A 14,252-nucleotide genomic window follows, 5' to 3' on the forward strand; every position below is an offset into this window, starting at 1 on the left:
GAGAAAGTCAAATCCCTCCAGGTCCCAGTTGGAGTTTGGCACCATCTGGCTGGCATTTACCAGATCTGACTTATTCTTTTAAATCTTCATATCCTCAAGATGGCAGAGTCCCCGTGATCAGATCAGAGATACAGCTGTGCTCAGACCTGACAGGACCTCACCGGCTGCTCCCCCAGCCCATCCTTGGTCATTCATCTCAGCTCTGAGGTCAGCTCCCTGGCCTGAGAGATGGCAAGGTGCTGGGAAGGGGGAGAAGCCCACAGAAAACACAGGGACAGCATGAGAGGCCTGGTGAGGGAATCTCTCCCGTCCCCTCCTTCACTGAGAAAACCAGGACCAACCAGCTGGAATCTTACCTGAAAGTTCTCAGCGATGCGTGCTGGCATCACAGACTTGGGAATTACGACCATGTTCCTCCTGATATGGAACCGGATCAGAACCCGTGCAGAAGGGGACGTGGTGTTTCCACTTATCTACAAGGACTGCTCCCTCTGCATTTTCAGAAAAATAAAACATCTCTGCCACTCACTGTATCTTTAGTACAGCAGCTAGTGTTGACTGAGCGCTTTATAACTACCAGACGCTTGCCAGTCCTCTGCCAGCTATCTCCCTTAATCCTCACAACAACTCCATAATCTTCCTTTTTTAAAAATAAGGAAAGTGGCTTGGGACAGTGTTTGGGGTCATGAGGCTGATAAGTAGTGGAGCTGGGATCTGAACCCAAATCTTTCGGCTGCGTAGCCATGCTCTTCTTCCTGGACAACAGGACTCAACAGAAGCCGTTAGATGCCATCCTTGTTTCAGTGATAACCATGGGATTTCCTGGAGTTCCAAACAAACAGGCTTTCAAGGAAGGGCCTTAATGGGCTTCCTGTCCTGTTTTTTTCACCTTCAAGGAGTTAAATGAAGACAACACAAGGAATAAAACACAAGACTGATCTGCTGGACGGAAAAGAAACTATGTACCTTGTACCTGGGCTGTGGATTTTTTGTGCTTTGCAGCAATCTCCTTAATCTTGGGATCCTCCAGTAGGGAAGAGTCCTAGATTAAGGACCCTTGGCCCTAGAGGGAGAAAGATGGCTGGTGTGAATAATCACCATGGCTACCATATGTAGATGAATATTACTCCAGCGATGGTCCCAAGGCTGATCATCAGTCTTCTCCATGTGGGAGACAAGGCAGCAGGATTTGAAAGCTTCATGTCTTACCCATGGGCTTTGAAGCGTCAGTATTTTTGCAAAGGTTGATCCAGTGCTGGGTGGCTGAACCGGAGTAATTCCAGAGGGTCAGGCATGTTGCTGTTTTTTTTAAAGTTACCATATTTTCCCCACTGTTTGAGTATGCCAGGCACATTGCATTACACGCATTTTTCTTTCTGATGGCTTTTTAAAAAATATATATCTTTATTGGAGTATAATTTTTTGGAGTATTATTTTTTCCAATAATCTTTATTGGAGTATAATTGGAGTATAATTTTATACTCTTTATTGGAGTATAGTGTTGTGTTAGTCTCTGCTGTACAACAAAGTGAATCAGCTATATGTACACATATATCCCCATATCCCCTCCCTTTTGAGCCTCCCTCCCACCCTCCCTATCCCACCCCTCTAGGTCGTCACAAAGCACCGAGCTGATCTCCCTGTGCTATGCGACAGCTTCCCACTAGCCATCTGATGGCTTTTCTTAAAGAATGTCAAGAGGAAGATCAGATGCCTCGCCCAGGTCTATCTGGAGAGCCCAGAGGGCTGTAAGCCATGACAGTGATGCCCTTGGACTGGCAGTACTGGATCAGTTTCTCCTGCCTGAGGAATGGGTGACACTCAGTCTGTAAAAGCGAACAATCCTCATCACTAGGAAAGTCCACCTGCTTTTTGAGCTGCTCACAGGGAGTTCTACACACAAAAAAAGACTGTCAAGCAAAAGCCAAACACTGCCCACTGCTAGCCTGGCTAAACCAGACCCCAAGAGCTGTCTCACATGACCAACAAAGTACCTGATGACTGACCTTCAAATGAGACTCGGTGCAAAGCATTGAACTTGCCTCCAAATGTTTAAGAAGTAATAGCGCAGGACCCTTACCCTTTACTAAACAGAATTTACCTGGTAAGCACTGGTTTGTATGTCAGTCTAGGTTTGTTCAAGAGCCTTTCGATCTGGAAGTGGTTGAAGTTGGAGATCCCAATGTTTTTCACCAGCCCCTCGTCCACCAGTTCCTCCATGGCCTGTCATAGAAAGGGACACCTTTGGGCAGTGCTAGAGGGACCCCAGGGATCCTGGCTTGGCTTAGTCCTCTCTGGGACAGGAGTACCTGGTACAGGATCCACCGTCGTAAGGATTAACCAAAGCGTGAAGAGGAATTTTCCATTCAGCCCATGGATAGAGAGGAAAGCAGGAGGAAAGGCTTTGAGGTGGGGATAAGCATGAGGTGTTCAGGGGACACTTCAGCCAGTGGTTCTCAAATGTGGCTGCAATTTGGAATCACCTGACAGCTTTAAAATATACTGATGCCTGGGCTTCCCTGGTGGCGCAGTGGTTGAGAATCTGCCTGCTAATGCAGGGGACACGGGTTCGAGCCCTGGTCTGGGAAGATCCCACATGCCGCGGAGCAACTAGGCCCGTGAGCCACAATTACTGAGCCTGCGCGTCTGGAGCCTGTGCTCTGCAACAAGAGAGGCCGCGATGAGAGGCCCGCGCTCCGCGATGAAGAGTGGCCCCCGCTCGCTGCAACTGGAGAAAGCCCTCGCACAGAAACGAAGACCCAATACAGCCATAAATAAATAAATAAATAAATAAATAAATAAATAAATAAATAAATAAACCCAAAGTAAAAAAAAAAAAAAAAAGACTAAAAAAAAAAATATATATATATATATACTGATGCCCAGATCCTACCCCCAGAGTTTCTTACCAGACTGGTGTAGGATGTGGCCTCAGTGTTGGGATCTTTAAAACTCCCCAGGTGATTTTAATGCATAGAGGGCCACTAGGGGTAGATGATGTTGGTCTTCGAACTGGGCAAAAATGTTTACAATTGATGAGATCACAAGGTCCCCGAAACAACTGAGTTGGGCAATGACACAATGTAACAGTTTCTGTGTTCCATAGAGAAGGTATAGGTGGGTGTATGATACATCTTGACATCATTACACTTTTTTTCTCCCGTCTGCTTCAGGGTGTTCAAGAAGGTTTCTATTGAACTGGTTGTGGGTCCACATAAACATCAGTTGCTTCAGTCCTGCCTTTTCATCTTAGATCCTCTGACCTTGGTCATCAAAATCTTTTCACACCCTCAAAATCTTTCATTTAGCAGTCATTCTCAAATCCATTCTAAGGATACAGCACTGTGAAAATCAGGGTACTTTTTACAGAGAACAATGACATAGTTGCCACAATGAATACTATTGTTACAAATGAGGGCAAAAACTCTTGTGGAACCAACACTAGAGGTGTGTTAGTCTACATATTCCACAAAGAATAATTCCTAAGATATTTCAGAGGTCATGTTTTACCAGGGTAATATATATGACAGAGCCTTCTCATCAAATTTAGTGCAAAATCTGAGTCTACTGAAACCTTAGGCTATGTTGTAGGTTTTGCCACAATTTTCATTCTCAGGAATAAAACATTCATTGAGTTGAGTCCATATAATGCACATAAACCATTATATCATTCATTAAGTCATCATCGTGAAATATTTCTCTTACAGGAGGTTGTTTGTGGTAGGAAAATAAATATGTTGCCTTTTTTTAAAATATAGTTAAGCACCAGAATTTGCATTTCTTTTTATGGCTACAATTTTGTCACTAGCAAAAAGAAAGTAATATATTTTCTTGAAGATCCAGGCTTAATATATTTATTTTAGTGAATATATCAAACAAGTATTTAAGACTATGTACTTGGATAATGACTTGTGTGGTCATTAAGGTAAAAATGAATATGTAAAAATAAGAAAAAACAGCATTTTTCAACTTGTAGTTTGAACCCACTTTTGAGTATGCGGGCTCAAACAGCTCATGCCTTTTACAGCAGTGATGTTCTGTCACATTTACCATGGATTTATATTTAACTATATGCTCAAGATAGCAGAATGTATGACAAACAGATGTCTTCATAAGATTTTCCCAAGACTATTTGATTTACTTCCACGTATAGTCTCTTGCTCATGAGATATGATATTGCCAATAGGTTATTATTTAGTATGGCTCTTAATTACATAAATCATTGCCTTTTTTTTTTTTTTTTTTTTTAATTTTTTGGTCGCACCACATGGCACACGGGGTCTTTAGTTCCCTGACCAGGGATTGAACCCTTACTCCCTGCAGTGGAAGCACGGAATCTTAACCACTGGACTGCCAGGGAAGTCCCTGCTCTTTTATTATTGCTAATTTTGACTTACAGAACCTAACTGCAAATGATAAATTCTTGTCGAGGAAATCAAATGGTAATTCTGAAGATCTTTATCATATGGCTCTTGATCCGGCTGGTAGTTTATGATTCCTTTTTTGTTTTCCTTTTACATACAACCTAGAGAGGTTCATAACAGTCTTAAAAATTCACACATAGAAATCCAGGGAGTTTTCTCCATACTTCCTTTTAACAGCCTTTCTGCTGCTAGAAGGCATATTTAATGATTTACTTGCCAAAGACAATTCCCTTCAAATACATTTACAGGATTGCTCACCTTGCCATCATGAAATGATGGCTTCTCTGCCTCATAACCCTTTCCCTCCATCATCAAGTCAATTTTGCTACCTAAATTTTCTTACTGTTACTTGTTAAAATTCAAAGCCACAAGAATGCTGTGCTTACAAATAAATACCTTTGAACAAACAACCCACAGAAAAGTTATATTTCATTTAATTATAACAATTCTAAGATTTTCAGAGAGGTTAGGCTTAATACAGGTTTAACCTGTAAAACACAACACAAACTCATAATTACATGTGCCCCCAAACTGAAAGCTGGCAAAACGACACAATGAGCTCTTGGAGTTTTTGTCACTATTTATCTGCAGTTTGCTCATTCACTTTGTTCTCTCCTAGCATTGGCAAGAGATAACAACGGTTTCCGAAAGAAATGATCAGAGAAAGACTTCCATTCCTTAATTCAGTTTTGAGTACGAATTAGGTGGAATAGGTCATTATGTGATCTGAGAAGCAGGACACTTCTCTCCCCTGATGTGTGAATGTGTATATTTACTGTGTGCTGAGCACCATGTTAAGGGTTTCAGTGGCTGTATTTTTGAGACACAGACACTGCTCTGTCTCACACCATACGTGACCTGAAAAAGTCACCAATCTCTACGTCTCAATGTCCTCATTTGAAAATGAGGATGATGCCAGTAATTAAATAAGCTATGACTTCCTGCACTCCATATGTGTCAGCTATCTTAATATTTAAATTACCATATCCTAAAAGATATATATTATTAGTATCTATTAGAAGATTTTTTTTTAAGAGGCAGGAGAAACTGAGGCTTGGAGGAGTTACATAACCTATACTAGGTTACTTAGCTAATCAACACATGCAAACCCAGGTGAGAGAGCTGGGAATTCATGTCCCTCAGCCTCTCGGGCACAGGCAGGTGCAGAGCCCCAGGCAATGAGCTCTGTTTCTTCACTGAGGCCTGGCTACCATACTTGGGCACGACCATACTTGGGCTCTTCTCCAAAATGGCATTCCCAGTGCTTTGGTTAATGAGAAGGTTGAGTCCTGAAAAATTATTATGTAAGAGCTGCCCTGGGAGGGGAACTCTCAGCATGGAATCAGGACCAAGGTGACGTGGCAGTTACGGTTTGCCTGGGCTGCCAGAAATCATAGTTCTCTCAGACATAACAGAGAAAACCAAGGCACGTGGTCACCTCCACAGCAGTACATGGACTCGGTCTCCCTTTCAGGCCAGTGCCGTTCTGCTCCACTGTCTCATCCTGACAACCTTCCCATGAAGTCCTGAAGTGCAAGACCTCCTGCTTCGGCTCCCCCTGGTCTCCAGCCCCCAGCTCCCTGGCCCCCAGCCCTAGCAAAGGTGCTATTTTCCAGCACCTGCTTGGGAACTAGAGATTGGGACAGGGAGTAGCTTCAGCCTGTAATCCCCATGGCCAGTGAATAAGATAGAGGTCCAGATAGTCCAGTTTCAAATCCTTGAGGGTCTTCTGACAGGCTTCCCTCACTAGATGCTTCTCCAAGAAGGTGGGCCACAACTGCAGAGAGCACAGCATTGAGGTGTCAGCACTGGACAAAGAAGGGGCCATATCATACTCGCTCTCCCTGCTTTTTGACCTTCACCCTGATCTAACCCGGGGGCACGCTGTTTACAGCACAGTTGGTTAAGATGCACGATCCAGGGATCCAAGGTCACCAGGTCGCTCAGGAAGTCAATGACCTCTCTTAAGTGTCGAGGGCAAGTTATCTTTTCAACTCTCCTGGTGTTCTATGTACCTCTTACATTGCATAGCATATTTGGGCATGGATTCAGTGTTTGTTTACATGTACCTTTCTCTTCCTCAGCTGTAGGCTTTCTGAAGTCAGGAATTGCAACCAGCTTTTAAGTTCTTAAGCCTTTGGGAGCAGGTGGTCCTCTCTCTGCTCTCCCATGTGTCCAAGCCCACGGGCTCCAAGTGATGACTCAGTAAGGAGTTTATCCAGACTCAACCACTGCATACAGTGGAGTCTATTTGTCCCCCTATAGATACATGCACTTTCCAAGTACCTGTAACTGGTGCCTTTTAGCAAGTTGGATATAATACAGATTCAGTGATTCTCAACCCTCTCTCACTCAATCCCCCCACCTTTTAAATAACATTTTGTAACTTGCCTTTTACTAGACTGAACTAAAATGAAATTCATATATGACAATAAAAAACGCTCCCACCATTTTCCAAAATACCTGCTGGCTGAGAACGTCTGGGCCACAACCACTGAGACCGCAGTGCTGAAAGGTGGAGCTTCAGGATCCATTTCTGACTGCAGCCTTAGCTTTTAACTGCCACGGGGCAGATGGAGCCCACTGATGGGGAACGGGGACGCTAAGGGCACTGCCATGGCTCCGTGGAGCCACCCCCACAAAGGGAAAACCCAGTCGAGATGGGTAGGGTAGCAGCAGCGTCTCTGCACACCAATACTGGGCTAGAGTGTGGATGTTTGTATCCAGGGATGTTATAAAGGCAGCGGGGGGAATGAAGACGGCTGGGGGAAATGACCAGAGTACTTAGAGCAAAGGCTGGCAGAGTTCCGGGTGCTGACCAAATCTAATACTTCCGCCTGCCTTGAAGTGCAGTCCTCCCACCTCCTGCTTCACAACCTTCTCTCAGATCTTCTCTTGGATGGCTTCCCCCACCTCATGCTCGTTCTCGTAGGCATAAACACAGTCCAAGTGGTGACATCCTACGTCAGTGGCCACCTTCACAGCCTCTCTGACTTTGCCCGGGGTAGACCAGAAGGAAAAAGAAAAGACCATCATAGACTCTTATCCCCAGACCACCTTCAGCAGGCTCTCCTATACAGCCCAGCTTCTCCAAACCAAGGTTTCCCTGGGGTCCCCTTTTCCAGGGGACACCTGGGAAGAAAACGTGCTTTGGAAAACTTTTAAAGGAAAGTGAATTAACTTTATGATTATAGCCTCCTGTTGTATCCTAGCTCAAGCCCACTCCCTTCTAATCCAGGTTCACCCTCCAGCCAGGAAATGTCTCCAGGTATGTGGAAGAGACTGCAAACTCCTAATGACCAGGCTGAAGACTGGATTTTGAAGTAACTCAAAGGAATATTCAGAGAGAGAAAATGGTCATTACTGCATAAATCCAGGCTCATCGCATACTAGGTGTGTGGCCTGAGCAGATTACTTAACTTCTCTAAACCTAGTCTACAAAATAGGAATAATAACAATAGCACTTGCCTCATGAGGTCATTGTGTTAAGGGCCACAATGAATGTCGTTTGCAGCACAGCACTGGGCACACACCTAAGGGTCAATGGATGCAAGGCATTATATAACTGTTGTTTCAGAAAAAGGAGAAATAGAAAACCTTGTAAGAACGGGGTTTATTCCTCCCCCCCACCCCCACAAGGCAAGAAAGACAGAAAGAAAAAGAAAGAAAGAAAGGAAAGAAAGAAAGAAAGAAAGAAAGAAGGAAAGAGAAAGAAAGAAAGGAAGAGAAAGGAAGGTAGAAAGAAAGGAAGAAAGAGAAAGAAAGGAAGAAAGAGAGAAAGGGAGAAAGGAAGAAAGAGGAAGAGAAAGGGAGAAAGAAAAGAAAGGAAGAAAGAAAGAGAAAGGAGGGAGGGAAGGAAGGAAGGACGGGAGGGCATTAAAAATACCACATTCTGTCTAATCTAGCAAAGCCAAACAATGAAAAAAAAGTACTTAATACTGATCTTTCACAAAATCTTTTTCAAACCTCTTCTATCATCATGAAATAATAAACACATTCAGAAGCATCCCTGGGGACTTCCCTGGTGGTCCAGTGGTTAAGAATCTACCTACCAATGCAGGGGATGTGTGTTCCATCTTGGTTGGGTAACTAAGATCCCACATGCTGTGGGGCAAGTAAGCCCGAGCGCTCTAGAGCCCGCGCTCCGGAACCAAGAGCCCGCGCTCCGGAACCAAGAGCCCGTGCACCGCAACCTGCATGCCCCAACTAAGACCCAAAGCAGCCAAATAAATAAGTAAAAATAAAAGAAAGAAGCATCCCTGGATGCCCCTCCCAATCACTACACCCCACTTTACCTTCACTGGTAAACATAAGCCATAAAAAGTACATCATCCCTACACCTTGAAAATGTTTCCCTTCATAATCCTTACATCTAATTCTGAAATTCTGAAAATAATTTTTTGGGTAAACTTTTTATTTATTTATTCCAGTGAAAAATCACTTATTAGAGTAGATCCAGTATTGCTTTGTAGGGCTAGAAGAAGAAATATTGACGAAGCATAGTTGAATTTAGTAATCCAACTTTTAAGTTGTCTTTTCAAAAGTAATTATTGTACAAAAATAAAGACCAAAAGTATATGGTATCTTCGATAAATACTTGGTATCAAATACTTGGCATCACATTAATTATATCTTTATACAATACTGCTTTGAGTGCTATATTCTTTTTTTTTTGAATTTTTGAATTTTATTTATTTTTTTATACAGCAGGTTCTTATTAGTTATCCATTTTATACATATTAGTGTATATATGTCAATCCCAATCTCCCAATTCATCTAGCTTTATTTTTTTTCAGATTAGTGGGGTTTTTAAAATAAATTTATTTAGTTATCTATTTTTGGCTGCGTTGGGTCTTCCTCACTGTGCGCCGGCTTTCTCTAGTTGCCGCGTGCTGAAGCTACTCTTGATTGTGGTGGGTGGGCTTCTCATTGCGGTGGTTTCTCTTGTTGCGGAGCACGGGCTCTAGAGCGCAGGCTCAGTAGTTGTGGCACATGGGCTTAGTTACTGTGTGGCATGTGGGATCTTCCAGGACCAGGGCTCAAACCCGTGTCCCCTGCATTGGCAGGCGGATTCTTAACCACTGCGTCACCAGGGAAGTCCCCTTTTTGGGTAAATTTATACGAGGTGAACAGATTCACTGGAGATCTGGAAGCAATTATTTGTTACATCTGTGTCAAAGTCAAAGCTCTGATTTGGAGAAAAGCAGCCCTGTTCAAGCAAGAGAAGCTGCGATGAATCAAGCTGGAATTAATCTACTCACCCAGATTATCCGAGAGAGCTTCCTGAGAATGACCCAGTCCCGGGACTAGGAGGGAGCCTACCTGCAAAGCCAAGAGAGGAGATGAGAAAACCAGGTGCAGAGAAGGACAGAGTCAGAGGAGAAAGACTCAACAGAGGGACAAGAGAGAAGAAGGTAAGTAGAGAACTGGAACTAGTTAGTTTGGCGCCATCACGGACGGAAGTGAGAGCGAAGGCAGTTAGAAAGTGATGGGAAGACACTTTAAACTTATCCTAAGAGAGGCTCGGGAATCTGCTTCCCTGAGCACTGGGAGTGCCTTTCTGGGTTTTGCCAGCTCACTCTAGCAACACCTGGGGAACCCGAGCTCCCTGACTCCCAGCCCAGGCGCCCCTCTCTCTGGGACCACCCTCCCTGTGGTCGCAGCCTTCTCAGACTCTACGATGCTCTGGAGATTGTTAAAGAACAGGTTCCAACTCAGTAGCCTGGGGTGGGGCCTCAGCTTCTGATTCTCAGCACTCTCCCCGGGAGTGCTGATGCTGCCCGGGCAGGTTCCACCCTAGGCAGCGTGAAGTGCCAGAGCCTCCCGAGCCCTCCCAGCCCCTCCTCCCAACCCCCCAGGCCACAGCAGCCAACCCAGGGCCCTCTAAGTGTCCCAGAGCCAGGGGGAGTTGAGAGGGAAAGGCTGCTGAGAGAGAAAGTGCCCAGGAAAGCAAGTGTGTTTTTTAGTCCCCAAACTGCTTAAAACTTGATACTTGCTAGCAAAGCTCTCACCGCTGCTGGAAAAAGCCGGTCTTGGAGCTTTGCAGCCTGAATCAGCCCTGAGAAAGCAAAGCAACCTCGGTCCTGCCTCCAGGGCCCAACATTTACCTCTCCAAACCCTTGCCTCTGAGCTTTCCCTACTGACAGGAGAAAATGCCCAAAGCCCCTCGAGGGAAGTAGGTGTCCAAATCCTTGCATACATTCCTTCCAGGTGCCCAGGCCCAAGATGGGCAGCTTGGCCTTAGTACTGAGCTCCGCAAAGGTTGCCATGGTGAGTGCAAAATAGGCGTGAGTGAGCAGATTAATTGTCTTCTGCCCCGCTTAATGGTGCTGACTCTGGCTGCAGAGGGAGGAGCTAGAGGCTGGGTGTGGGCAGACACTTCCAACCCTGGAAGGAACAGGAAAGTCCTTTCAGCCTTTTGTAATACTGATTCATGTGAATGAACTTCAAATATTGCAACCTTGTGTCCAGTTCTCCCTGATTCAAAATGCATGGATTATTTTATGAGAGTGACACTTAGAGATTTTATCCATTTTTATTTTCTTTTGCTAGTTTAATAAATGGAAAATAAAAAAGGTGCATGTATTTTAATTTGTTCCTATCTAACTGCTCAACAGTTGTAAATTTTTTCGCCTCAGAACATGGAAATTACAGAAGTATAAGAATATGTTTATCTGTTAACCACCTGGACAGGATGCTAATACTCTTCGTATATTTATTTAGTGATTCTTGTCACTTCCTTAAAGAAAAAAAACTTTGTGATAACAAAATGATATATGCTCATTATAGTAAAACTAGAAAATGTAGATTATAAGTAAGGAAATATTAATCATCCATATTCTCACCACTCATGATACCATTACAAGAGTGCTGTTTCTGTGCATATATATACAGGGAAAAGAGGAAGGGGCTACGTGCTGAGGAGATGCTTGTGGGGTGTGTGATCAGCTCATGGACATTCTTCTGATAGGTTGGTGGTGAGGAAATCGGGAGTCGACATCATCAACCTTATTGGTTCCAGCTGGTCTAGGGTCTCCGTGCTTGTGGGCGGCATACAATTAACTTCTTACACTTGATGGGGGTTTCAGTATCTGGAAAAGAGCTTGAAGGACCTGGCTCAGAACGTTATCTATAGCCCTTGAGGAGGAACTAAAGGTCCTTGACTTTGTTAAATGGTTAAACTATTATTATTGTTTCTTGCTTGACTATTTTCCTTTCTGCATCTTCTCACTTCTCTGATTAAATTTATTCTTTGGCTAAAGTTCTTCTACTGACAAGGGGCAGGCAGAGGACATGGGGGGATGTCAGTTCCAAGAAGGCCCCATAGGGTCGTGCTCAGTTACACATATAGTTTTAAACTTAGGACCACAAAATAAACTTTTCTATACGTTCATAAATACTCTTCTTAAAATTGTTTTTACATCAAACATTTTTAGTTGTTGTAAAAAATTCTGTTTTATGGTTATAATGTACTCAATCATTCTCTCTATTCTTAGACATTTAGTTTATTTCTAGTTTGCTTCTATTATAAATAATATTTCAAGGAATAGCATTGTGAGTAAAGCATTGGACACATTTTGATTAATTTTAGGCTTGCTCTCCAGAAGCAGGATTATGTGGTCAAAGGAAATTTGTTTTAGTTTATCATGTGAAATGTGGTTCAAAATTGAGGTGTTTTTTTTTTTTTGGCATTACCATTTATAGAATAACACACACTACTGTTTGTGATGTTTCAGTAATTATTGACAACTTTCATTTTTTAATATTATGTTCTTTGTAAAATATAAAAAGAAAAATCAGTAGAGAATGCAGAATAGATTAAGTAAGAAAATAAAACCCATCCATAGTCCCACATGTAGAGGTGATTATTGTTAATATCTTCAGGCATCTGTGGATACCCTGTTGAGTTGGGACGTCCCAAAGCAGAGGAGAAATGTGCCTCGTTTCCCGGCGTGAGGCTGTGGAGAAGACACCAAGTCTAGGATGGAATCTCCTGGTTCCCAAAACCTGGTTCCCTGTTTCTCGTGGATCGCCACACCCACAGGAGGTGTCCAGGTGAGTGGGCCTGAGGTAGTCTCAGGGTGTCCCATGAACCCCAGCCCAGTGCTGGGAGAGCCAGCCGGGTTACTGACGTCCACTGGCAAAGTTGGCTGAAAGGAAGTGTAACCGAGCAAGTGGGGCTGTTGCCCTGTGTAACAGCAAGACCAAAAGAGGCAAAGGTCTTTTGCAGAAAGAGAAAAGCTTTATTGCAGGGCAGCCAAGTGAGGAGACAGGAGGCATAGCTCAGCTCTGTCTCCCCGATGAGCTTTTGAGTGGGGTATTTATCGTGGAAGTAGGGAGCAAGACAGGGAGGGGGTTCGGAAATGATTGGTGGAAAGTAAGAGGAAGTTTCAGGAGTCCTCTGTGCAGGTGTGACTGTCCTTCATGTTGCTTCATGAGTGGCATGTGCAATATCGGGAGAGTTCCACATGTTACGCTTGGTAGATTTTCAGCATATGATGTCCAAATTTCATGATCAATCATTCTAGTCCCTCAGTGTGCCTGTGTGATGCTCAGTGGAAGGGGCTGTTAGTGCTTCCATACCTGGTTTCCCTGGTACTCTGCAAGACAAGCTTGGGGGTCTCTGTTAATTATTTTGTTTCTACCATATAGGCCTTGAGTGTGTAAGTTACAGGGTAAGGTTTCAGAAGGAGCGTGAGCCCCTGAACATCTCAAGGCTGAGGCTGTGAAAGCTGTGACGTGTACAAGTTCATCCTGCACATTATATTCAGGGGAGCTGGATGGAGGTTATAGAGTGGGCTGTATGGCTAGGGATTTGATGGGGATAAGGACATCTTGGATGACTGCACAAAGGGATGGATGATCACCCCTAAGCACCAGGTGTATGAGTCACATCTCAGGGGAAGCCAATGTATAGATGGTGATCCACACCAGGTACCATTCCCACTCTGTTGGGATTTTGCAAGTCTCCCCTAAACCCTGCTGATACCTACAGAGAAGGAATCCTAAATGTAGTAGATTTTAATCCTGAAATACAAGGAAATCAAAGTAAAGACTTTGACCTAAAGGCGAAAGTCAGTGTAAGCTGGAGGTGTAACACAGAAAATTTTCCAAAGTGGATATAATCAGCCAGAAGCAGTTGCTTGCAGCCCATTTTTTAGTTCATGCCATCAGAAATTCATTTCAAACTCATTTATAAAAAAAAAGTAAGTTTTAGTTCTGTGACGAACTGAGGAATATCTGCTTCAGAATTTATCTCACAGGAAGAATGACCCAGGCACAAGTCTTACCTAGCTTAAAACAAACAAACAAAAAAAAGCCTTCATTGTCAGGTGAGGAGAGAGGTGATTCTGATTATGGTTTGCTATTGTTGTTATTACTGTTAACAGGCCTGTGCTACATAATATTACATGTATTTGCTCATTTGCTCATTTACTCTTCCAGTAGCCTCATGAGGTAGATACGTTTATTATCCCCATTTCATAGATGAGGAACTGACACATCGAGATGTTAAGTAATTTGTTCAAGGTAAATGGTGGAGCTGGGATTTGAGTACAGATTATTGGGCTCTAGAGCCATTTATTTGTTTGTTTATAGTTAGGTGCTGTGCTAAGTGCCATACACATTCTCCAATTCAATTGTCACCGTGCTATAAGGTAGATATGATTATTAATCCCATTTTATACCAAGGAGAAAACTGAGAATTACAGAGGTACAAGGTCAACTGGAAAAGCCAAGATGCAAACAGGCCTTCAGAGTCCAGAGGCTCCACGACTAACTCTTGTGCTATTCTGCTACCCTCACGCCCCAACCCCTGTATTCCACTTA

General features: G+C 43.6%; 1 protein-coding gene across 1 annotated transcript; it reads right to left on the minus strand.

Moving 5' to 3' along the window:
- Positions 1 to 284: 284 nt before the first annotated feature.
- On the minus strand, positions 285 to 10,693 carry LOC118901212 (aldo-keto reductase family 1 member B10-like; the record flags this gene model as incomplete). Its single annotated transcript, XM_036864307.1, is given in 8 exon segments — positions 285 to 441; positions 975 to 1,042; positions 1,319 to 1,331; positions 1,720 to 1,851; positions 2,102 to 2,223; positions 6,085 to 6,201; positions 7,266 to 7,428; positions 10,614 to 10,693. Coding segments are annotated over 8 exon segments (852 nt in total), but the record flags the coding sequence as incomplete, so codon positions are not given.
- Between the last annotated feature and the right edge of the window lie 3,559 nt (positions 10,694 to 14,252).

This window comes from Balaenoptera musculus, chromosome 9 (assembly GCF_009873245.2).
Source record: "Balaenoptera musculus isolate JJ_BM4_2016_0621 chromosome 9, mBalMus1.pri.v3, whole genome shotgun sequence".
Taxonomy (NCBI): Eukaryota; Metazoa; Chordata; class Mammalia; order Artiodactyla; family Balaenopteridae; genus Balaenoptera; species Balaenoptera musculus.